Source organism: Tachysurus vachellii, chromosome 4, assembly GCF_030014155.1.
Source record: "Tachysurus vachellii isolate PV-2020 chromosome 4, HZAU_Pvac_v1, whole genome shotgun sequence".
Classification (NCBI taxonomy): domain Eukaryota; kingdom Metazoa; phylum Chordata; class Actinopteri; order Siluriformes; family Bagridae; genus Tachysurus; species Tachysurus vachellii.
The window spans coordinates 14,091,751-14,116,414 of NC_083463.1; the positions used below are offsets into that span (position 1 = coordinate 14,091,751).

Genomic DNA, 24,664 nt, shown 5'->3' on the forward strand with positions numbered 1-24,664 from the left:
AACTTCACATAACGGTTAAGTACCTGAAGTCTCCCTAACGTTGCAGAGCATTTTTTTAGTGTTAGACAAAAATGAGCATAAAAGGCTGATACAAATTTCATAATAAATAGTATACAAATGAAAGGACACTTTAGGAAAAGAGAAAAGGTTTTGGTGGTTGAGGTTAAGGTTAGTGGTACATCGTGGCTTTATTTAGATACAGCAAGTCAACTGGTTTACAGCAATGCAGTCAGTGATAAAAGCAGACGTTTACTGTAACTAGCCCTTTAAAGAAAAGTGTGCTTGTCTTTTCATCTTGTTGTGTTCTAACTATTTTAGCTTTAAGCTTTAGCAATATGTTTTTTGTGCACTCCGGTGCAAGGAGGCTTTTTGAACAGCCTTCGTGTCTGTGAGAGTCTTTCTTTCTGGACAGCTGTCAACAGAGGTCTCTTATTTTGTACAGTGAATGTGGGAATTGGGATTTCAGATAGCATTTATTTCTCAAACAAAAATTTCCTGTCACCATTTACTGTAATCTGATATCAAAACTCTGAGACGTTAGTAAGGGGATGACTTTTTTTTTTTACTCCTGTGACAGTAACTCTGGTTAACTGTTAATGCAGTCCTTGCACATTATAACATATAATGATGAACTGGAGTAAAAGCATGTGTCATTCTTTAATCCCATCACACTGTGTACAGGCCATGAGAGGCCGTGAATCAGTTTTAGGGGTTGTCTATTGCATGTGAGTCCTGAAAGAAATATAAAGTCTGTCTCTGTCTTTCGTTCTCTAACACACACACACACACACACACACACACACACACACACACACACACACACACACACACAGTCGGACCAGTTTTTTATTTTATATTTGCAACACTATGAATTAGTAAAAATTATTCTTATTCCTTTTTTTCATGACTTGAATTGTAGCGCTAAATAATAGCGTTTCTGTCTGTGGGCCGACTGGCAGGTTTTGAGGGAATTTCCAAACAGCTCAGACACGAGAGGAGTAGATGGCACACACTGATAATATCTGCTGGCAATAACTGGTTCAAAATAAGCTTTTTAAAGAAACGTGCCCTACTTTAAAAACGCACTTGCGTTGGCTTATTTGAACAACGCTAAAGTATTGCATCCGTTCTTAGTCAATTCTTTGCCTGGGACTAAGATCCTTCTGCAGTATTTACAAGTGTGTGTGTTTGTGTGTAGAGGTGATATTCAGGGTCACTGGGCGCTTGGTGAACTCATGTCCTCCTCACTTATGGCACAGTGCTGTGAGGAATTCCAGAGCTGCTCGTTGGTGTTTTATTCTCAGCGTTTGTGGGAATGGATGGAGAGCACCTGCGTTATTACCACATTTTTATGTGTAGGCCGGATTTCTGCAGATCATAACTAAAGTGCTGAAAGGACTTCTCCAGGCCAACAAGTGTTTGGTTTCATAACAGTGTCAGATAATTGCGGTTGTGCTTAAGCGAAGTGGACAGTTGGTACTGATTAGGTCCTGATTAGAATGACCACTCTGGCAATCATTTACAGGGTCTGTCAGGCTAATAATGAGTAACAAACAACATTTGCTGTTTTTAACACTGCCTTGTATTAGACATCTGTATTTTATTTTCATATCGCAGTAGTTGCTGCTAACTGAATTACTTCCTCAGCTGGAGGGATCCCTCGCTCGCTGCTACGGTTCTCTCAATTTCACCTTCCGTCTTTTCTGGTGAACAGAATAACGGCGTTTTGTTCTCCAAGGAAACGTGCTCATTCTGAATTAAAAACCTTTATTGTCTTAAGCAGCCAGTAGAATCTGGAATTCAATAATGGTGTTGGAGATGGGGGAAAAGCAGATGATGAGAGAACACCTGTTTTTGTTGTTTGAAACTGGTTCATTCCTGGTTTTATTTGTTAATGATGTTCTGCAACTTTATGTAATCTGAAATAAATAAATATATATATATATATATATATATATATATATATATATATATATATATATATATATATATATATATATATATATACACACACATATATAATGTGTGTATATATATATATATATATATATATGTGTGTGTGTGTGTGTGTGTGTGTGTGTGTGTGTGTGTGTGTGTGTGTGTGTGTGTGTGTGTGTGTGTGTGTGTGTGTGTGTATATATGTGTGTGTGTGTATATGTATATATATGTATATGAAACTGAAAAAAATTAAATAAAAATTTGATGTGTACTGCACCCAGACTATAGAGATGGCTGAAAGTGTTAGATGTGACCAATTTACCTGCCACAGCCACTGCATTACCTAAAACCCCATATACTCTTATCTCTCTCTCTCTCTCTCTCTCTCTCTCTCTCTCTCTCTCTTCTTTCTCTTCTCTCTGTGTTTCCCTCCTTGTTATTTACTTGTTTCCTCCTGTCCTCTTGCAGGTTTGTGAGACCAGCCTCGATGTTCCTTGATAAGACTTATAAACGGCTGTCAAAGATCAGCCTCTACCCGCCACCCTTCGGGATTAAATCACAAGGTAGGAGTACGTACCTCTACACACATGTTTTTTGGGGGTTTTTTACCCTTACATTATTTACACAGGAAATAACAGTTGGTTTAATTTGGTTTATTTTTCTGTGACTACATTTGCTTCACTTCACACTGTTTGAACATTCAAATATTAAAAAGCAGTTTCAGAGCTGATCAACTAGTATTAGTTTAGGGAAGTAATCTGAAAGAAGAAGCACAGAGAAAGTGTGTGTGTGTGGATTTGTACATGTCTGTGTACATATTGTATTAAGCATGTATTGTATTATGTCTTATAAACTTCATGGAGATGTTTTCCTCATTTTAAGCTTAGTACATGCTGCAATATTTCTCCTTTTGGCACCCGGTGTTTATACCCACAGCTTGGCAACGCACACGCACGCATACACACACTTGCCCACGCTTCCACAGTGACTGGACATTATTTCAGAGGCACAGACATTTTAAGCATGTTTGATTTTCTCTGGGAAGAATTGCGTAGTGTTAAATCTCTCTGTGACCAGCTCCATATACAGTCCAAAAGGAATGCAAATTCATCTGCTTAACTCAAGTGCAGCACATCCCATATCCCAAATCAGGCTTATCATCCATCTGTTTGTAGGAGAGAGGACAAAATGTAAGCGCAGCAATATTGCTTCTGTAAGAACTTATTTGGCATGACATACCCAATGGTTGTTAGGAACAGTACAAATAAACACAAACGTGACATGATTCTTTCCAGCACACAGTGTAAAAATAGTTACATTTCTTTTCACTATTGTTTTGTGTGTCAGCTAAGAATATTTCCTACACATTTTCCCTTATTTTTCTTTCCCCACAAAATGTTGACAGTCATGTGGAAGACAGATCTCAAGTTGATTTCCATTAGAAAGCAGAATTTGGGGTTTTTTCCATGGGTGTGTGTGTGTGTGTGCGCGTGTGTGCGCCTCATGTATAAGTGAAACACCTCTGCAGCACCAGACTCCTGTTTGCAAGCCGTGTAGCGTGAAACAGGCAGTTCCTAGGAGGTAGTGATCACTCTGCGTTATTTGAGGTTCTCTATCAGCTCAGCTAAATGCCAATGTGTGCCATTTACACCCATAACATGTAGGCCACATGGAGCCTTAGAGTCTTTAGAGTCTAGGGGTGTGAAATGGAAATCTCCATAGTTTCTCTTATAGCTTTTTAATTTCCTGCAAGATTGTGAAATGATGTAACGCTGTCCATGATCTCCACTTGACAATCAAGCCGAACACACACACGTACACCCACCCACACACATACACATGCACACACATGCACACACACACACACACACACACACATTAAATCAGCAGTAGTCATCTGAATATGATCTTCCCATCTTCACCTACACTATCATTTTTTTTTAAGATCTAGATCATTGGATGACAAACCCAATGTAAATAATTCATGAAATTATACTATAACTGATTTGAACTCGGAATTTGGACTTGGCTTGGATCTGAGAGTGAGAGTTCGAAGATTCGGACTCCTGTAACTTAGTATAATAAATGGTTCTGCTCGTAATGCTCAGTATTTTTCTCACTCCGCAGAAAAGATAATCGACCTCATTTTAGGTCAGACGAAGAACTACGGGCTTGCAGCTGACCTGGACAGGTTTCCTTTTGTTTGTGATAAAGCATAAAACTGTGTGATAATGTAACTATTTTTAAACCAGAATGTTAATTTTACAGAATGCTTTTGTCGTCTGCTATTTTTATTGTTTAAAGTATGAGCTGTAAGAGGTGTATCATCATTGGCAATGGAGGGATCCTTTTTAACAAGTCCATGGGCTCCAAAATTGATGAGTACGATGTGGTCATAAGGTAAGGCAAGTACATATACCCAGGAAAACAACAGGATAGACTTTACTGTATTGTGTATACTAATAAAATAAACTTTTTAATATTAAACATATTAACAGCTAATTAACTAACAAATCACATTTTTGTCCACTTTGGGCTCCTCTAGTTATAGTTGCAGTATAAGCATGTTTAGTAAATAGATGTCTAACAATTAGCTAGCAGTTACGTGAGATCCTAATTTCATGAATGAATTAAAATATCTGTATTCATATTAGCTGTATTTTCCAGCTCTGAGTAAACATCACTGTGCGATTTGCTGCTACAGGCTGAACGGGGCTCCAGTGAGCGGTTATGAGAAGGACGTGGGATCTAAGACCACAATGCGCATCACATATCCGGAAGGAGCTATTCAGAAACTCGAGCTCTATGAGAAGGGTTCTCTATTCGTCCTTTCTGCCTTCAAACCACCTGACTTCAAATGGCTCAGGCACATGGTCTTCAAGGAGAAACTGGTAGGTCATGTAAGAGGATAAGGGAAGGGTTAGGCAGATGGGCTCCTCTTGCATATTTCTATAATTATAACCAGCTAAAAATTTCAGTGCTTATGATGAGCTCAATTAAAAAAAAAAAGAGTTGCGTCATATCTTTCCTAATATTTATTATTATTATAACAATGCTGTCACTGTCTTTAGATAGCTAGATTAGCTTTTCTCTCTTCTCTAGCTTTAGAGTTGTCTCTCATGATGTTTCAAATAATCTCCAAATGCTGATTTTGGAGGTCATAGTGTCCTTGCATCCCATCATGCAATAGCCTAATGGTCCTATAGCTGTCACCCTGAAACACACCTCAAACCACCATCCAGTATTATTTATTAAGTTACATCCTTCCAGCTGCACAACCTTCCAGCTGCACAACTATAAAATAATGTGCTGCTTTTGACGGATGCGGTTATGCTTTTGTCTTGGGAACTTATTATCACAGCCTTGTACTTATAAGTGAAAAGGCACATGGATATATATCGAGCTATTCCATTTAAAGCAGCACGCTCTGATCAGGGCACAGAAGGTGGACATGTAGAAATGTACACTGTTTATTAGTATGGCAGTTGAGTATTAGTTGTAGAGTTTTTTTTTTGTAGGAAAACCCCTTGTTTAGTAAACCATGACAGTTTTAAACCCCAAAAAGGGTTTGTGATGTTTGCTATTATAGCTGTGGTATTTGTTGTGATCACACTCTACGGCGTATTTACTAACATTTTACAGTGCGGTGAGCATACACAGGGGAAATAAGTACCAGGAAAATGTTGGAGAGTGTATGCAATCTGTATAGTCTTCGCACGTCACTGTGAAGGGGAAATGTCATTTTCAATCATGCTGTAAGAGTACAGCTTGGTGAACAGAGGCATGGCTATTGCAGAGAAAAAAAAATGTCCTGTGTTGCATCTCTTTTCTGAGGAGAGCGTGTGGGACAGATGGTTTCCTATGTGTGGGATCAATGATGTTCCTTTCAGCTTTTTTCCTGGCCCTGGTGACGTGACGCTACTTAATTGAGAGCTGCTTCAGGGCTCCACTCAAACATCTAGGACAAGTGCCAACATGCTTACAATGAAGTAATTACAGATCTGTCACAGGGAGATTTTGTAGCAAAGCTTTCTGCAGGCTAGTTTAGTCTCCGAAGTCACAACGTTTCACATTTTTAGTTAAATATCTGTCCTAATGCATTTAAAATGATTTAGATGTTTCTGCGTAGGATTTCTTTCAAAGGAAATAAGTGTTGTGTGTTCAAATTAGCTGCTGCTCTGCCAAAGAGTTTACTAAACAAGATTAGATCCTGCAAAATTGACACAGTCATGGATAGAAGGCATGGGGCAATAATCGGGTTATTGCAATAGTTTCAGATATCGTCACTACCCATTCAGTGTCCCATTCAGCCAAATGCAGTCAGCGTATTCAGGTAACAAATGGGCTTTATCGATAAAGTCTTTCAGAAGGCAACATAACGACAGGTGAGCATCCTTATTTTGGCTGAATTTAGACTATACACTCTGCCTAATTATCAGCAATCAAAAGGAGAATAGTCTCTTTATCTCTTTTGAGATAGGATTGATAGTTAATGGAGCAATATATTTTGGAAGGGGTTTAAAAATGTAGTTTTAAGGTCCATAATTCTTAAACTTGTACCGTCAGTGTCCATGCAGCTTAACCAAATGGTTTTCAAAATTTTGTTACAGTGGTGAAAATCAATACTCTTGTGTTTTTTTTAATTGACAACGCATGTCTTTAAATTTGTTTAGATCAAACCGCAGATTTTGATTTCATCAGATAGCATTAAGTAGTGTAAATTTAGTAGATAAAATTCTTGCTGAGATAAGGAGAGAGTGGAAACGTTTTTCGCAGAGGTTGGGCCGATTCACTGAGCACATTGTGCACACAAAGCCCACACATAGCTTAAAGAGGTCCTTTATTAGCAACAGGACAAACTGAGGCTCACCTATAATCTGATAAGGTTAGTGGGCCACACTCATTTATCTTTTTAACAACACTACACCTCTCTCTTTCAATAAAGGAAGTAATGGGATAACTCAGTGCTCCAGTCTGTATTCAATATTATAGTCATCTTAGCTAGAGTGTTTTCAAGATTGGGTGGGTTTTTCTCCCCAGAGTGATTAAAATATATCTTGTGTTTTGGGATGGTCAATTGAATGTAGGTAGTAAAGTTAAGCTAAGGAAGGTCGTGAGTTTGAATCCCAAGTCCACCAAGCTGCCACTGCTGGGCCCCTGAGCAAGGCCCTTAACCCTCAGCTGCTCAGGTGTATAAAATAGGTCTCTCTGGATAAGGGCATCTGCCAAATGTTAGAATTGTAAATGGACTGATTTACAGGTGATGTCAATTACATTTTTGATCTAATCTGGCACTGAGGTAGTAAAATAGCTAAATTGATCAGTTTTCCATTACACCAATCATGGGGGGAGGAGGAGGAGGGAGTGTGTTTCTCTGGATTATATGGAGATGACCGCTGTATTTAGCAGTTTACTTGGGACTTAGCCAATAAATGTAGACTGTTCATCAGTCCAACATCAGTTTTCCCCAAATGTCAAATTTGATCCATTGTGTTGAGTTACTGGAATGAGCTGTTGTTTTTCTTAAAGGTGCCATCATTAAACAAAGATTTACTTTGTGCAACTGAAAGAAAGCAAAGTAAATGAAGCGGTTTTATTAGATAACTGTTTTCCGTTTGCCATTTCAGAACGCCATCTCCCATTCACCCTTCCAGTTGAACCTTTGTTCGTTCATGTCTCTCTCCTTTCTTTAATCAAAAGTCTTATTTATGCATGAAATGGAGTGGAACATTTTCATTGAGGAGTTGAAGTATTTTGACTTGGAAGCTTTGCATATTATATTGCATATTATTCTTTGATTTGAAACACTGATGATTATAATTAGGAGATAAAAACTAAATGTGAATATAATGTTTGGCAGACATCAGAATTTAATAATCTACAGAAGCTCTTTTACACGGGCTCTTGATCTCTAAGGATTTCACTAATTTGACTGCTGTTCACATGGACTGATTTAGAAGTAATGTTTGACTTTATGATAAAAGAGCTCACTAAAAGAGTAATCGGAAACCTTCAGAAAAACAAGCAAGGACAAGCGTTATGTCTGACTTTTAAAATGATGGTCTATAAAAGGTTTGAATAGGTTCAGGTTGTTTAGAGACGTTGCTGTGTGGTCTGCTTTCAATGGTTGTGTCAGCTGTTGAAGACATGCTACAACTTTTTTTGCTTTAGCGCTCGCTGACTCTCTCACTTTCAAGTAACATGACACGAACAGGTGCACATAGGCATTGGCACATTTCAGTGCAGTAATATTTATTGGAAATAGCTAACCTCTGTGGTGACGGCATGTTAAGAATCCATTGTCTTTTTGAGCACTAAGACCATTCATATAGTGAACTGCACTGAAACAAAATTCCTTCCACATCCTGACCATAGCTGTCATCTGTAACACCTGTCTCTCACAGACGAGATAGTGCTCTATCTCCATCTGCCCCAACCACAATAAACTCCATTCCCCCGACATGTGAGCCTCGACATTTAACCCCTTACCAGTCCTTTTCACTCAACCTGAAACTCTCAAACCTCATTTTTATAAGCCAACATAATGGCATATACACCATTACCCCATTTTCTCTGAGCCCCAGAATTAATCTCTATCCTATCTCAATCCTAAAAGCCCCAACACTAACATCACTTCTGTGATTACCAACACTCCCCATCCCACCTCATTCATGTAAGCAATAATACTAACCCCTATTTATGTGAATCACAACATTAACCCCATCCCACTCTTTTCTCTGAGCCCCAACAGCAAACAAAACTGTAAGCCCCAACACTAACCCCATCCCACCCCATTTCTCTGAGCTGCAGCATTAATCCCATCCCACCCTACATCTCTGAGCTCCAACACTAACCCCAATTCACCATATCCCTAGTGTATAAAGCTGGGTTTTTCAGGACTGCGTTAATGTGAACACCTATATTTAGTTAGTCACAACAAATAGTAACATAGCCTTCCATACAAAAAGTCATCATTCACAGAGCTTACTATTAATGCATATTGTATCTGTCCTGTGTTTACTGTAATACCTGTTCCCATTGCCACTACAAGAATATTGTGGATAATCATGGATAATATTCCATGCAACTTGTGAGCAAAAAACTATATGGATCAAATACAGCTGTAGTTAATAGTGCTGATTTTTCAGTCATACTCACACACGGTGTTGGTTCAACCATTTATCTCGTCACTTACCTTTAACTGTAACAAACTGAAAGTAAACATTTTCAAATGTTTCAAATGTACATACATTTGGATCACTTTACTGTGTTGATTGGAGAGTGTTTAGAACGTCATCCGCTAATGATTAAAAATAAGGTGAATGGTTGGGACAAGGAGTATCCCTCTTTTTTCCCACCACTAACTATAATGAGATTCTGTCCCTGACTATGAACAGCAGTGTGTGTGAGCCGATACGGACCGAGATAAACTCATACTGACTGCGATCATTGTTACTGGTGAGAGCGTCTCATCTGCAGCTTCCTCTGCGAGCAGAGAAACCACGCCTTCATCAGACAAGGAGATCAGAGGGCAGCATCATTACACAAAAATGTGACAAGGCAAGAATTCTTTACATCTGAATGAAGGCATAGTGGAGGGGCTTTGAGGCAAAAGTGTATGAACATGAATGAGAGGAGTTTTCTCTCTTTCTGTATGCTTCCAATCTACAGTTGAATCACGTTGCACTTTTTTACAAAGCATCTTTCAAGTAAGACAGAATTGAATCCAAGCTGGTAAAGAAGCAGTAAAGCCAAATGTGTGCATACATAAACTTTATGGAGTGTCAGTATAACACTAGGATAGGATGCAGGGTTTTTTTTTCACTTTATGCAAACCATCGAGCACATTTTTAGTTTCTCTTGACTATATTTCTATCTAAAGTTTCTCATTATCATGTTGTGGCAGTGTAAAGCAGCACAGGTGCAGGGGTCCAGGTAACTCATCTTATAGAGCAGTGTAGATTTGCACATTAATCCCTTTCCTTATTACTCTAATGGCCTCCATGATATTGATACAGGGGCTTCCAGGCGCTTTGTTTGCCCTTCTTGTTTTTCGTCGGCTGTTTTAAAAGGCCACTCCACCACACTGCTGCTGGTATTGTTTTCATCCATTTCAGCTCTGTCACATTTTCCATCTGTAACCCTTCACTCGTCCTTTCAAACTTTGTAATCATTCAAGTCTCCTCAATAATCCACCCAACTGCTTTCACATGGAGAAAAAGTGAATTAAATACCTAATATCATAGCTTTATGTGATCAATTGTGTTTGTCTGACTGCTATTCCTGTTATTGCCCTTTTGAACTCCCTTTTAATGATATGCTCTATAATTAGTGATAACGCTTCGAATGGCCTGTTTCTGCAGTGCTATTTTGTAGAAATCTTACAATTTGTATATCGGCTGATTCACATGAACTAGCTCTCCACATAAATGGATTTCAAAACATAAAAATATATATTTATTACACAAATAAATCTCAGTTGTAAGATACATATTTAAAAACACGCAGTCGATGTAGTGAAGCTTTAGTGATGGTTATTTAATGGTTTTGTAATGTATTCCAGTGCGAGGTCTTTACAGTCAAAGGTAAAGTTTTTTCCTTTAAGTTTTCCAAAAGAGGTTTTCAGGACAGCAGATTTTATGCTTTGTGGTTTCTTGGAAATATGTGTTCATTTAGTTTTATTACAACAGTTTTATTAAAATAGCGTGTGGCAGGGTGATGGTTTCCAACTTTTATAATGTAAGGAATAACATGACCAAAGTACCACATGTCCATCTTTAATTAATAAATTATTAGTGTTGGCACACAGAGTTGCTTTGTGTCAGACCTCATAAAACCAAACGAGCCATAATTTTTATTTTTTTTATCAAAGCATGCCAAGTTGTTTCAATTCAATTAAATTAAGTTTTATTGGTATACTGTAGCATTTTAACAATGGACATTGTCTCAGAGCAGCATAAGAAATGTAGTACAAAAGTTTAATATTATACAAAGATGACTGAGGTGACTGTAGCAAGGAAAACTCGCTTAGATGGAAGAGGACGAAACCTTGAGAGGAACCAGACTCAAAAAGGGAACCTCGTCCTCATTTGGGTGGCACTAAAGTATGTGATTCTAAACTGTTATAAATTACGAATAATGTTCTTTCTGCAGTTATATGCAGTGTGACAATTGTGTGTTGAGTGCCTGAATCTTCATGAAGCAGAAGGTGTGTTTTAGTCTTTATCTGATAACTGTAAAGTGTTTAAAATCTTTAGAGAGCTCTAGAGCAATTATGGGCTTATTGTTCAACTTCCATGGTCTTGGTACATCTTCTGCATTTCCAGTTCTTTGAATCAATTCTTAAATGTATGATTTTGTGCTGCAATCATTCTGACTGAACCCTCTGACACATCTCACATGACCAGATGTGTTTGGATGAATCACAGCATTGGATTGGTATGGACCAGTGCAAGTCATGGTACAGCACACACTTTAACTGTGAACATGAATGCTTCACTTCTGGGGTTGTAGCTCACAGGGCACAGGACATCTGGTCCAAATCACTGTCGTAACTTAGTCATCATTGGTGCCGTGTTGGGCGAGGTGTAGGTGAAGATATTAACAGCCAGGAATTTGTCACATGGTAGCTGAGGTCAGGATTGGGATGTGGTTTGTATTACGTGAGCTTGATTCATAACTAGACAAACTGCATGTAGACTTCACCCACATAACAAAGAACAATTTCACATTTGCAGTTTATTCTTATAAATAAACTGTTTAAGCTGCAGTAAAATTTATTAATATGATCAAATTCATGTCTTTTAAAATGCTGTTAAAACCTGTGTTTCTGCTGTATTTCTGTGTTAAACATTGACGATCCTAATGAAAATTAAAGCGCAAGTTTTATGTTCAGAGGGGAAACGTTCAGTTTTAACACAAGAAAAAAAATCTTTGATTCATTCAGGAGGTATTTTATAGAAATATCGTTTTATAGTTTCTTAGAAAAGAAAATTAGGCATGAATCAAACCCTGGGAGTTTAGAGAACTTCAAGACATCTGACTAACCCATATCAGAGAAAATAGCTGGAGCTGAACTTCTGGGTTTGTCACATTACATGCTGCAAGACATATATTCCTGACACTGCCTTAGACTTTCGTCTATTCTAGGACGATTCATGTCTAAAATGAAAAGCAACTGCTATGTGACTGTTTTTTCATCGTCACAGTAAATCATTCTTAATGTTGTTTGCTGTCACAGATGAAGGGTGTGTTTGGAGTTGTAACTAGCTCTCAGTTACAGGACACACTTCAATTAGCTGTTTGATGAACAAGAACATGGTTTACTAGGCTGTGTTGGGCAGACAGGTGAGCTGGCTTTTGTTGGTGTGTCAGAGATGCTCAGTGATGGTCATCAAAGGCTGTTAGAGTGGCTTATTTACACAGCTGAGAGTTTTGGCATCTAGATCACTCATCATCTCTTACTGTGGTATAAAAGAGCAGGTGTGATCAAGGGGGAACTCATGAGAGCAGCTCATAATACAATAAGCATTGAATTTGGGTGTCCATTGTTTATGTAATTATGATTTGAAATTGATCATTGGATAGCTCGTTTCTGTTTGTTTTACAAGCTGTGAACATTTAATATGTAATATTATAGAAACAACTAACATTTGCTCTCTTTTTCCCCTCTCCCTCTCTCTCTCTCTCTCTATCTCTCTCTCTCTCTCTCTCATTTCCACTGACTCTTTAATGTTTTTTTATTTTCATTTTTTTCTCTTCTCCAATTCTTTATTGGAATGAATGCTCCTATTTCCATAGCAAGTATCACGGGTAAATAAGAGAACAGCCTTCTATCTCTGACTTCTTTTCTCAGTCACTCATTTCTTCGTTCCCTTTCTTATTTCCTTCTCAGTGTCCTTCTTTTTTCTGTCTGATGCTCTCTTTTCTTCATTCTCTCTCTGGTTACTTTACAGTTCTTTGACAGCTCGCAAAATTGCTTTTCACTTCTTCCTCTCTCCCAACGTCTCTCTCTCTCTCTCTCTCTCTCTCACACTCTTTCTCTCTCTCTTTCTCTGTTTCTTTCTCTGTTTCATTGTCTCTGTCTCTCACACGGTCTCAGCGTGGGACAGATGGTTTCTGGAAGTCGGTGGCGCGTGCCGTGCCCAGGGAAGCAGCAGACATTAGGATACTAAACCCGTATTTCATCCAGGAGGCAGCGTTTCAGTTCATTGGTCTGCCACACAACAATGGCCTCATGGGTCGTGGGGTGAGTTAAGGCCACACATCAGGTTATTTTTAAGATCACATCATGCATAACCATACAGAATTTAGATTCTACCTACTATTTTGAAACAGTAGATAAGGAATCATAAAATCTGTGTAAAACTACCCATTTTAAAGATTGTATCGTGAATCATTCTGTCTGCTTAGAGAGAGAAAAGAACAGATGAAGATGCAGCATTTAGCTTACATAGGGTTTGTACTACCTCTAAATATAAATCAGTCTTTTTATTGTCCTACTGATTTAGTACCCATTAGACTAACATTAGTGTTTCTGAAATTCAGTGCTGTATTGTTTTAAGAACTAAAGCTTAGGTTTGATTATGTTTACTGAGTATCTTTCGATATCAATTGTTGATGACACATTTGAACCAATACCTTGAATTCAAGCTGCCATTCATTTGTTTCCTTTGTCATGTTTTACTTTTTAAATTGTAATTGTTTTAATTATTGTTTTAATTTATAGTACTCTTTAGTACTGAAATGTTTTGGTTGTTCAAATGTTTTGTACCTTAGTCTTCATTGTGATTCAGTTCTGCTAATGCCGAAGTGAGAGCATACACAGTATGGCCAAAACATTGTTGACACCTAACCAGTCACACTCATGTTTTTCAAAGCCCATTTCAGATTTTGCCCTCCTTTGCTGGTATAATAACTTCCACTCATGGGAAGGCTTTCCAGTAGATGTTGGAGCATGGCTGTGGGGATTTGTCCCTTTAGCCACAAGAACATTGGTGAGGTCATGCACTGATGTCAGATGATGAAGCCTGGGGCCTAGTCAGCGCTCCAATTCATCCTAAAATGTTCAGTGGGCTTGAGGTCAGGGCTCTGTGCAGACTTCTCCACTTCTTCCTCACAAGCCTTGGCACACCACATATCCTTGGCACTCGCTTTGCACACAGGCACATTGTCTTGATGAAAAAAGTTTGGGTTTCTTTGTTCCAGTGAATGAAATCTTACAAGGACATCCTAGACAATTATATACTTCAGACTTTGTGGCAGTGGTTATGGGGAAGATACAGATACTGAGTGGGATGGTTAGCTGTCCACATACTTTTGGCCATCTAGTGTATTTTTTTTTTTAGGTATCTTATAAGGAAAAAATTCAAGATTATGTTTAAACAAAATTGCTTGGGCTACAGGCTGAGACCATGCATTTGTACTGTACTCTCTTTTCTTCTTCTAGAGAGAGTTTGTCAAATGTAAATATGTTTTTTTTTTTTTTTTAGAATATCCCAACACTGGGGACGGTGGCAATCACAATGGCGCTGCATAACTGTGACGAGGTGGCAGTGGCTGGATTTGGCTACGACATGAGCAAACCTCATGCACCCCTGCATTACTACGAGAAGCTCAAGATGTCCGCTATCAAAGATGTAATGTATTCTACACTTTCTCATCTCTGCTTCTGTGTGTGTTGGTGAGACCGTAACTGCCTTCCTAAGCTTGGTCACAGCAGCAGTCACTGATGAGTCATAGTCTCTTCAGTTTGCAGTGACATTGCTACCCTTCTTCTTTTCTCTCCAAACATCTATTATTGAGAGAGGTGGTGTTCTGAAGCTGTTAGTAATCTGTGTGTGTCTGTGTGTGTCTCTCTCTCACACAAAATGCATGAAGTGTAACTGCAGTTATCATTTTTATCTTCATTTTCACTTGACAGTTGCTTGAAAGTAAAATTTCACTGTTGTGCTACTTTAGTGTTGCACTTTTGTCTGCACATGTACAAAGTCCTACAGATTTTGCTCTGGGTAGTGGTAAATAGAGGCTGTAATAATAGACCAATCTCCAACACTGCAGTCTCTGAATTTGGAATAATCCTGTCAACTGTCATCTCTCTAGCTTCTATCCCAAAAGACACTAAACATTTAAAATGCAGATTGCAGTTTTTTGAGAGTGATCAGTCTTAATCAGTAGTTATTTCAGTGTAAGATCTCTCAAAACCACTGTCAATTTCTTAGGAAAAAGAAAATAGCATTTCACATTGAGCTGTAAATTCTATAAAGAAACAGTAAAATATGTCCATCTATACCTGAAGTCTATACCGCTCTCTCTCTCTCTCTCTCTCTCTCTCTCTCTCTCTCTCTCTCTCTCTCTCTCTCTCTCTCTCTCTCTCTCTCTCTCTCTCTCTGTTATTGTGGAAGCTCTTTCACTTGACTTTTCTCTAATCTACTAAGAGCTTTTCCCACAGAAGAGGTAACGCTACACGTCATTATCCTGTAATGTGTTTTTGTCTCGCGTGCCCAGCATTAAAAGCCCTCAGAGCACAAAGAGCTGCTCATATTGTATTGTCTCTGTTATTACCCAGCTCCAGTAACATGTTTACTTTAGACTGGCTGATCAGTTTCCCATTGTTAACATGTGTAAAGTCAAAGTTATAGAGCAGCAGCAGTGTAGTACAGGACACACTCATGTCAATATAGCTGATGAGACTGAATACAGAGCTGAGTGAACACAGAGGCATTTTAGACTAAAGCATCTGACACACTGTTAGAGCTGAGTGTTTACTTCTCTCTTTCTCTCTCTCTCTTTTTCCCTCTCTGTGTCTCTGCAGTCATGGACACACAACATATTAAAAGAAAAGGAGTTTCTGCGGAAGCTGGTGATGGCCGGTGTAATTCAGGATCTGACCAATGGGATCTTGCACTAATATGGAAATGATATTAATGACTCGCAACTACCTGGCATCTGAGTGTGCGGCCTTCACAGATTCACTCAGCTGATTTTTCAGCATGGTCGTTCAAAGACTCCATTCATCACAAATCGGTAGTATGTACTGTAATGGTGTGCTTTTACACTATACAATTCTCGAATCTCGCTTTTCAAATGTTTTAAAGGCAGAGTGAGGGACACTCCTTTGTTTTTATTTAGTATCTCAGTTATTATTAGTGATGTTAAGCACTGACGGCTGCAGGAAACGCACAACATCATTAACATCACATCAGTAAAACACACCTTCTGACAAGTCATGTATACTATAGCATCATTTTACAGGACACATATCCTATATTGTATTTATTTTTAGTTTTTAATTTAATTTTAAGTCTGTTGTTCATTTTACATGACATTTCTTATGAGCACCAATCTTTCTATCTTTCTCGCAAGTGAAATGAGGTACAGCACATCCCCATTAAAAATTAGATAAATAATACCATCTATGAGTTAAATGCTGTCATGATGATTTAAAAAAAAAAAGATGGGTGAATTGTTATTTGATTTTTAGACTATGTACAATTCCCAAATAGATTACGAAGGTGAAATGGGTGGGGCCTGCTGTAAAGTGAATGTATAATATAGTCAATTCTGTCAGGTCAAAGAAGAAAAAAAAAAACATGGTGTGAGTGGCACATTTCAAAACTTTACGTATATTTAGCTCTTGCATTGAGGTTACCTTCAATTTGCTCTATAAGCTCAGTTATAGGGTAAGAGCTTTATATTTTCTTTTACAAATGTGCACTTTGTTCAGTGATGGAGTAAGGTCACTGGTGTAAATGTAATTCAACAAATCGACTGAATCGTAAAAATGGGGTTATTGCTGTAGTAGAGAAAGAGGCAACAGCGTCAGAAGCAGCAGGTCCAGTTCACACCTAGCCTTCCCTGTAGTCGTCCACAATTAAAGATTAAAGACAACAAAGGGGAGGGAGTGTCAGTTTTTGTTGTTGTTATTTTGTTTGTTTTTTTATTTTGTTTTTTGTATTTATGTATACGTTTTTCAAGTTGCATTGCTCTGTTTACCTCTGTATGACATGTGCTTTACTTCCACACAGCTCCAAGCTTTAATAGAGTTCACCTCAACTTTGGGCTGCTTGCTCTGCAGTGTTACAGCAGAGATGATCAGGACTGTGTTTCTCCTTTGTGTTCTTTGTGCACACTAGCAGGACTAAAGGGGGTTGTGTTACATTGTTGAAAACATGTTTTTCTCAATCAGCCTGTGATTAAATCTGCTGCAGTATGACCAATCAGTATCATTAAAATAGTAAGAATTTGTTACATTCTTGTCTGTAATGTATGTGTCTTTCACCTAAACTACAGCTATTCTTTTATATGAACAGGGGAGGGACAGAGCAGTGAGTGGGCTTTTGAGTTTTTGTGTAGAACAGACTGGCGCAGAGACCTGATAGAGATGTTAAGTGATGTAGGCAAATAGTTTATATCATGATGTGTTTATCTGTAGTGATAGCAGTACATGTTTCTTAATTAAAGTGATGTTTCTTAATTAGCTGAACAGAGAACAGAACAGAGCCATCAATCATAGAAATCCAACTGCAGTACATCATATGTAATATAATAACATTGTTCCAGTTGATCAAGTAACAGAATACGTCTAATTTCTATTATATGTTATAGGTATATACAGTCATGGCCAAAAGTGTTGGCACCCCTGAAATGTTTCCAGAAAATTAAGTATTTCTCACAGAAAAGTATTGCAATTACACATGTTTTGCTATACACATGTTTATTTCCTTTGTGTGTATTAGAACAACACAAAAAAAAACAGAGGAAAAAGCAAATTTGCCACAAAACTCCAAAAATGGGCCGGCATAATTTTTGGCACCCTTTCAAAATTGTGGATAAATAAGTTTGTTTCAAGCATGTCATGCTCCTTTAAACTCACCTGGGGCAAGTAACAGGTGAGGGCAATATAAAAATCACACATGAAAGCAGATAAAAAGGAGAGAAGTTGACTCAGTCTTTGCATTGTGTGTTTTTTGTTTTTTTTTGTTGTTGTTTCAATACACGTGTATAACGTGTATATACACGAATATAACGTGTATAGCAAAACGTGTAATTACAAAACTTTTCTGTGAGAAATGCTTCATTTTCTGGAAACATTTCAGGGTTGCCAACACTTTTGGCCATGACTGTAGGTGCAGATATTTAAATGGAGACTTCTCCCTTTTGTCACATATGTAAGTGCTACCATGCAATACGTTTACATTGAACCTCCCCCTACAGGTCCATTGCTACCTTTAACATTTTTGAGACCTATTTGCAATAAACAGTGCAACTAAAGTTTTCATTTGATTCGCTCCTGTACATGACTAAATTCGAGTCTACATGTCACAGGAAGTAAGCAAGTCTTAATAAAGTGCTGCTGTGTAATGATCTCAAAAGTCTTAATTTAGCTCTTAGCTACTACCCTTATAGCTCAGTGCAAAACTAAATCAACTGTAAAGACCAAATGTGTCTTGGAAAATATCTAGCTGAATTATTACTTCAAAAGCATCCTGATATATATTATTTGGATTATTTAAAGTAACTACTATAAAATGCATTGGTGGTAATAAAAGCCAGGGACATTTGATGTTGGGATGTGAAACTGTAAAACAATCTGTGTAGAGTTTGGTGTGAACATAAACCACAAGCGTGAGAATGCACACCATGCAACGCCTCTGTTTCCACCTGCCTCTTCCTTCCCTTTCAGTTCTCCATGCTCCGCAGCTGATGAAACCTTTAATGTGCTATGAGTGTTGTCTGCAGTAAATAACTACTGATATAGAAAGTGGTGTGAGATCAGAGACAGTTGAAGTATGGACAAAACAAGCAGGTGGATCCTATTTCAGGACAGAACCTTGACCTGAGTGTGTATATGTGTAAGGAGTGCGGGGTGGAGAGCCGTATGATTGATTTAGCCATTGAGCTGTGACATCATGTTCACAACCTATAAAGTACATTTAATTCAGGAATTATGATTTAAAGCTTGTATGCTCATATTTGTAGTTCAGTGTTCGAATGTAGTCTTGTCATTCTTTAATGCTGGTTTGTATCTTTTCCTTTTTTGTTATATTCTATTCATCCATTATAAAATGGAAGTATTTGCTACCCCTTATGGGTTAAGGGTTACGCATGTCACCCTGCGCAAATCAGTTATATCTTTATAAAGAAATGTGCTGGAGATCAGTGGTTCTCAGCCGGAGCTTTGACATTGTCAAAGTTATTATATTAAATCTTTTCTTTGTTTCTTAGTTGTTAGTCATTTAAATTGAAAGGCTTTAATCCAGACCTTAAAAACAAGTAGGCCTATGAATAATTACAACTTGAACATATTTTTCTTTTTGTCAGAACCTTCTAGAACAAATAACTCTCTTACAGCAATACATACTGTAGCATGCATGGAATGCATGTACATTATGAGCCTAATATTTAGTCTATAAAATGTACAGTTAACTGGGTCTATGGTGGCAAAAAGTTTAAGAGCCACTGCTATAGATGGACTGTGTGCGTGAATTGCCCTTGAGCATTACACCGCCTCCACGGGTTTGCCGCCTTCAAGTGCCTCCTGGTGCCATCTCTTTCCCAGATAAGTGATACACATGCACCCAGCTGTTCACATATGCCAGATGTCAAAGTAAATTTGATTTATTATATCAGGCCACCTGGGGGGCACGGTGGCTTTGTGGTTGTTCGCCTCACACCTCCAGGGTTGGGGGTTCGATTCCTGCCTCCGCCTTGTGTGTGTGGAGTTTGCATGTTCTTCCCGTGACTCGGGGGTTTCCCCCGGGTACTCCGGTTTCCTCCCCAGTCCAAAGACATGCATGGTAGGTTGATTGGCATCTCTGGAAAATTGTCCGTAGTGTGTGATTGCGTGAGTGAATGAGAGTGTATGTGTGCCCTGTGATGGGTTGGCACTCTGTCCAGGGTGTATCCTGCCTTGATGCCCAGTGACGCCTGAGATAGGCACAGGCTCCCCGTGACCTGAGAATAGTTTGGATAAGCGGTAGAAAATGAATGAATGAATGAATATCAGGCCACCTTCTTCCATTGTTTCATGGACCAATCCTAATGCCATAAGCACTGTGTTCCGATGGAACACAGCATTAACTTTTTCAGCAATTTGGACTTCTCCGATATTAGATCCGACAGGTTAGCCTTCAATCTACATGCACATCATTGAGCCTCGGCCACCCATGACCTTGTCTCTGATTCGCTGGTTGTCCGTACATGGATAACTTTTGGTAAATGCTAACATCCCACATGACCTGCTGTTTTGGGATTTTCTGACTTAAGTTAATTAGCCATTACGAATTGGCCCTTGTAAAAATTACTCAGATCCTTACAATTGCACATTGTTCCTGCTTCTAGCACACCTTTGAGCCCCGACAGTTTACTTGCAGCCTAATATATCCCGCCGATATAAAGGTTCTATTTTAATGGAATAATCAATATTATTCACTTCACCAATCAGTGTTTCTGATTGTACTGTGTCATACTTCTAAAATACATCTGATCTATGATGTTCTAATCCTTATGTCCATTGCACACTAAAATGACTCTCACTCTGTATGATCAGATAAGTACTACAGTAAGACACTACAGTGTGACTTATACGGGAACTTTGGCTTCATTTTGGGTGGAAGGGGCTTCTCTATCAACAGGTGTGTGTCCATGTAGGTGGCCCAGTGTGACAGCAGAAGTCTTTGATGGTTTGTTTTGCTTATCAAGAACAGTTGAACTGGTTTTAGTCAAGGGTATGTTTCTGTCCGCAGGGTTTATCTGGAGATCTGTGTGTATCTGTGCAGACTCACCACTCGATGCCTTGATTTCTCCTGACACATTCGTTACACACACACACACACACACACACACACACAGAGGACTGTGTGACCTAACTGTAATGAAAGGTCTGCTGTGTCCTTGGCCTCATGGCATTTAAATTTCCATAAAACAGCAATAGCTGAAATGCCATCTACATCACCAGAGTTACACAAACATATTTTACTTGTATTGTCCTTGAAACTAATCAAGACGGATATAAATAGATAGTTAGATATTAATATAGATAATTCACTAAATCCCAAAACTATTTTCTTGTGTATTTTGGTCATTTTAAGATCAACTTGTATTGCCTCCTAATTCAATCCAGTTCGATTGGCTCTAAATTAATTGCATTTGTCTTTTGTATGGTGCATTTAACACAAGGTATTTAAAAGGAAATCTACTCTTAATGTGTGAGCTTAAGCCATGAGCAAGAAGAAAAAACTCCCTGAAATGGCAACAGGAAGAAACACTGAGAGGAACCAGACACAAAATGTTTTTCTCTCGTTGATTAGTGGAGCTTTATAACATTACTCAGATCACACCATCCATTTTACAGTGCAGACAAAAAACATCAGAAGATCCAGCAAAGCCGAGCTGTCTGAGAGCTAGTAGCTTTTTTAGGACTTTCTGACAGACTCATTATAGAGCCAGTATGACCTGATAATTATTAGAACTGATCTAATACATCAGTGGGGATTCAGAGGAGGGGAATCAGGGAAGGAATTCAAGAAGGTCATGTGAAGCGAGTTTCTTGATGAACTTCCCAGAAGGTATCAAGAGCGCACAAAAAAGTCACACGGACTTCATATGCTGTGTTTTGCGCAGTTTTCGCATTTAGTGTGTTTGTCACATATAATTTGAATAATTCACATGCTTCATTTATTCTTTATTCTTTATTCATTATTATGTGAGCAAATTGTATTCATGATGTCAGCTGTGTTTACTTGAAATCACTTAAAATAACATGGTGAAATGAGTCAACACATTTTTCACACATGACTTATCACATGTAAAACACATTGGAGTTTTAACTAAGGGTGGGGAAAATGGGGACTGGAATGTATTTGAGCTGCATGATGACAGCAGATGGCACTGAATTACTTTATTCTGCTAGCAAGAGATGAAGGAAACGTGTGTGTAAATGCATCATCTTCACCACTATATCCTTACGTTACACACTCAGGTCACAAAGGTTGACACTTGCTTCTGACTTGTGTGTGGTATCTAACAAATATATTGCACTTGGTCGTAAAGTACACAGTTATAGAAAGGAAATCATTTATAATCATTTACTCTGGCGTCCCAGATAAGGATGGTTTCCATTTTGAGTTTGGTTCCTTCCTTGGCTCAAGGTTTCTTCCTCATATTGTCTTTGGGAGCTTTTTTCTTCCAATAATTGCAAAACCTTCTCATTAGAGATAAATATATAATTAAATTAGAATTATTACAATTTATTTTCTGAATTTATATTCCTGTAAACTTGCTTTGTGTAAAAATGTCTATTGTTTAAAAAAAAAAAGGGCTATACAAATAAACCTGAATTTCCAAACAGGGTGCAATCTGTGTGCATTTGCTGAAATAATCTATAGATAGATAAACGTGGGTTTTGTATATCCTCATGCAGAAATTCAGTGTGTGAGAGGTGTCTAGTTTGGCCTTCACTCCAGGACATCTGAATATCTGAACTATGGAGCCTGCAGGGAGGCTGTGACCAGCACTGACCACCCACAAACACTTTAATTAGGCTGTGGTAAAGTGGTAAGTTCTTTTCTTTTTTTTTGCACAGTACCTCACACTAAATAATTACATTAAGATAAAGAAAAAAATTCATAGGTGTATCAACCAGATACAATCGTTCAATCGGATCAAATATGTATGCTCTAATATGCTCTTGGGTCCTGGCGGAACCCATGTTGTGTTTTCGCATCTTTTAACACACTAAACACAGCAGAAAAACCCAGCTTGACCCAGTGTGACCAGCTATCAGCTGCCGAAATACACTCCGAGCTGGTCATGTTATAGCAACTGATGTATTTTACAACTTCCTTATTATATGACTAAACTAATCTATATAAATGTTTGTGATTTTCTTTGTTGTTTTCTTATTTCCTAGCAGCTTGAGTTTTCGAAGCAGATATCTGGTCAGACTTAGCTGGCGTTTGTAAGTTGTAATCAGGTGTGTTAGTGTGTCGTGTAGAATGTAAAGCTGCGGTATGGCTAAAATGCCTTTTGTTTGTTAGGACATAAATTCATTCATTAGCAAAAAGTCCAACCCGAGATTTTCTATAGATTTCTTCTAATCAAGATATAGAAGTGTCAAAAGAGACAAATCACGACCATAAATGTATAACATTACTGACAATTTCTTTTTCTAGAGGAATTCAGACTCATTAAGTGTTGGAATGCTTAAATTCAATAGAATAGAGATCATGCGGAAACAATTAGGCATCTTTGTGTCACCTATTTGCAGTAATCAAAAGCAAAATTTAAAAAAATAATAAGGTCTTCATTTGTGTCCCCCTCATACATACTAGCCCTGGAATGTTGACTAGTCAAATCTGTATTGTAGATGTTATTTTTACTAGGAAAAATGTAAGTGTGGATATTCATCTTAACTTTGTCTCATAAAAATATTATTACACATAAAGGGAAAAGGGAGTCAGTGCTATAGGATTAGACAATGCTGCTTTTCAGAATTAGTACTTGTCAAGTTTGCTCTATGGCTATATATAGATATTTTGGCTAGTTACAATTTCACACAGGATATCTGGAAATATTTTGACTTGGGTTTTTGTGTCATAACTGATTTATACCTCATCTAGTCCGAGGTATTTTAAGCTAAATCTGCTGGCTGTACTGCAAGTATTTCAGGACTGGAAACTGACATCCCTAGTCTATTATCAACTCCAGAAAAGTGGCCAAAACAGATGCTGATGATGATCCATTGTTTTGGATCATCATCTTTAAGAAAAAAAATCCTTTCTGTTTTGATCTCCTAAATAGTACCTGAATTACAGTTCTGAAGAAATATATACAAACTGCCATATAATTACAGAACGATTTAAGACCAACAGTTTTGCCATCGGACTGTTACATCCTATTCGCATCTTACTTCCAACTAGGAAGTAAATGAAACTATTTAAATTCAATTTTATTTAAAACATTTTTGGTGAATAATCAGATCAGATGCTGAAATTAAATTTGAAGTTGCTCAGTTTACAGACTTTAATGTCTGTACATTATTGTGTTCTATTTTATTTATTTGTGCATCTTATAACATAATGTCTAACACAATTTAATACTGTAATATTGGACCTGTCACTCTAGACTTTCTGATCTTTGCAGATTTTATCCTGATGTTGTTCATCTACAGAACTTGTCAGAAGGTTAAATTATTTGTTTTAGTTCTTTTATTCTTTTCAACGTTTCTAACAATTCATTGAGTGATGGTTATGTTTCCCTTAAATTAAACTAAAAAAGGTATCCTGTGCTTTACTACTGTTTCCTTGACTTCTAAGTCATTACAGAGTCTACTTTAGGCAAAACACAGAGAGGAACCTCAGGACACACACATGGAGCTCCCTAGGTGGGAAAGACCTGGAGCAAAGGGTCAAATCCCAGGTCAGGGACACACTCTGATGGGGAGATTAACTGAAAATGGAGCCCTTCCATTCACACAGCATATTGAATATCTCCTCTAATTATATGAAACATTTATTTATTAGGTTATTTTCTGCTTGAAAATCTTCGTGGTTGTTTCCAAACACTGCAGTTTCACCAGATGTGAGACGACAGAATAATCAGGATACTAAGAGCCAAGGTTTAGTAAATTGGATTATTGTGCACAAAATAAACTGGGCAATCCGTAGCCTAAATGCATGTTGGAAACAGTTGATATTCACAAAACCATAGAGATCATTCTCAAGAC

At 38.0% G+C, this 24,664-nt stretch overlaps 1 protein-coding gene across 4 annotated transcripts in view; it reads left to right on the plus strand.

Moving 5' to 3' along the window:
- The window catches only part of st3gal3a (ST3 beta-galactoside alpha-2,3-sialyltransferase 3a), a 34,652-nt gene extending 17,465 nt beyond the window's left edge, over positions 1-17,187 (plus strand). For 2 of the 4 annotated variants that reach the window (XM_060867861.1, XM_060867863.1), the window contains 8 exons: positions 2,407-2,501; positions 4,066-4,129; positions 4,243-4,338; positions 4,643-4,829; positions 12,739-12,750; positions 13,040-13,186; positions 14,430-14,576; positions 15,752-17,187. In XM_060867861.1, coding sequence (XP_060723844.1) covers positions 2,407-2,501; positions 4,066-4,129; positions 4,243-4,338; positions 4,643-4,829; positions 12,739-12,750; positions 13,040-13,186; positions 14,430-14,576; positions 15,752-15,847 — 844 coding nt within the window. In that variant the 3' untranslated portion in view covers positions 15,848-17,187. The remainder of the gene's footprint in view (positions 1-2,406; positions 2,502-4,065; positions 4,130-4,242; positions 4,339-4,642; positions 4,830-12,738; positions 12,751-13,039; positions 13,187-14,429; positions 14,577-15,751) is intronic. The other 2 variants (XM_060867862.1, XM_060867864.1) reach the window with 1 other exon arrangement.
- The last annotated feature ends 7,477 nt before the right edge of the window (positions 17,188-24,664 follow it).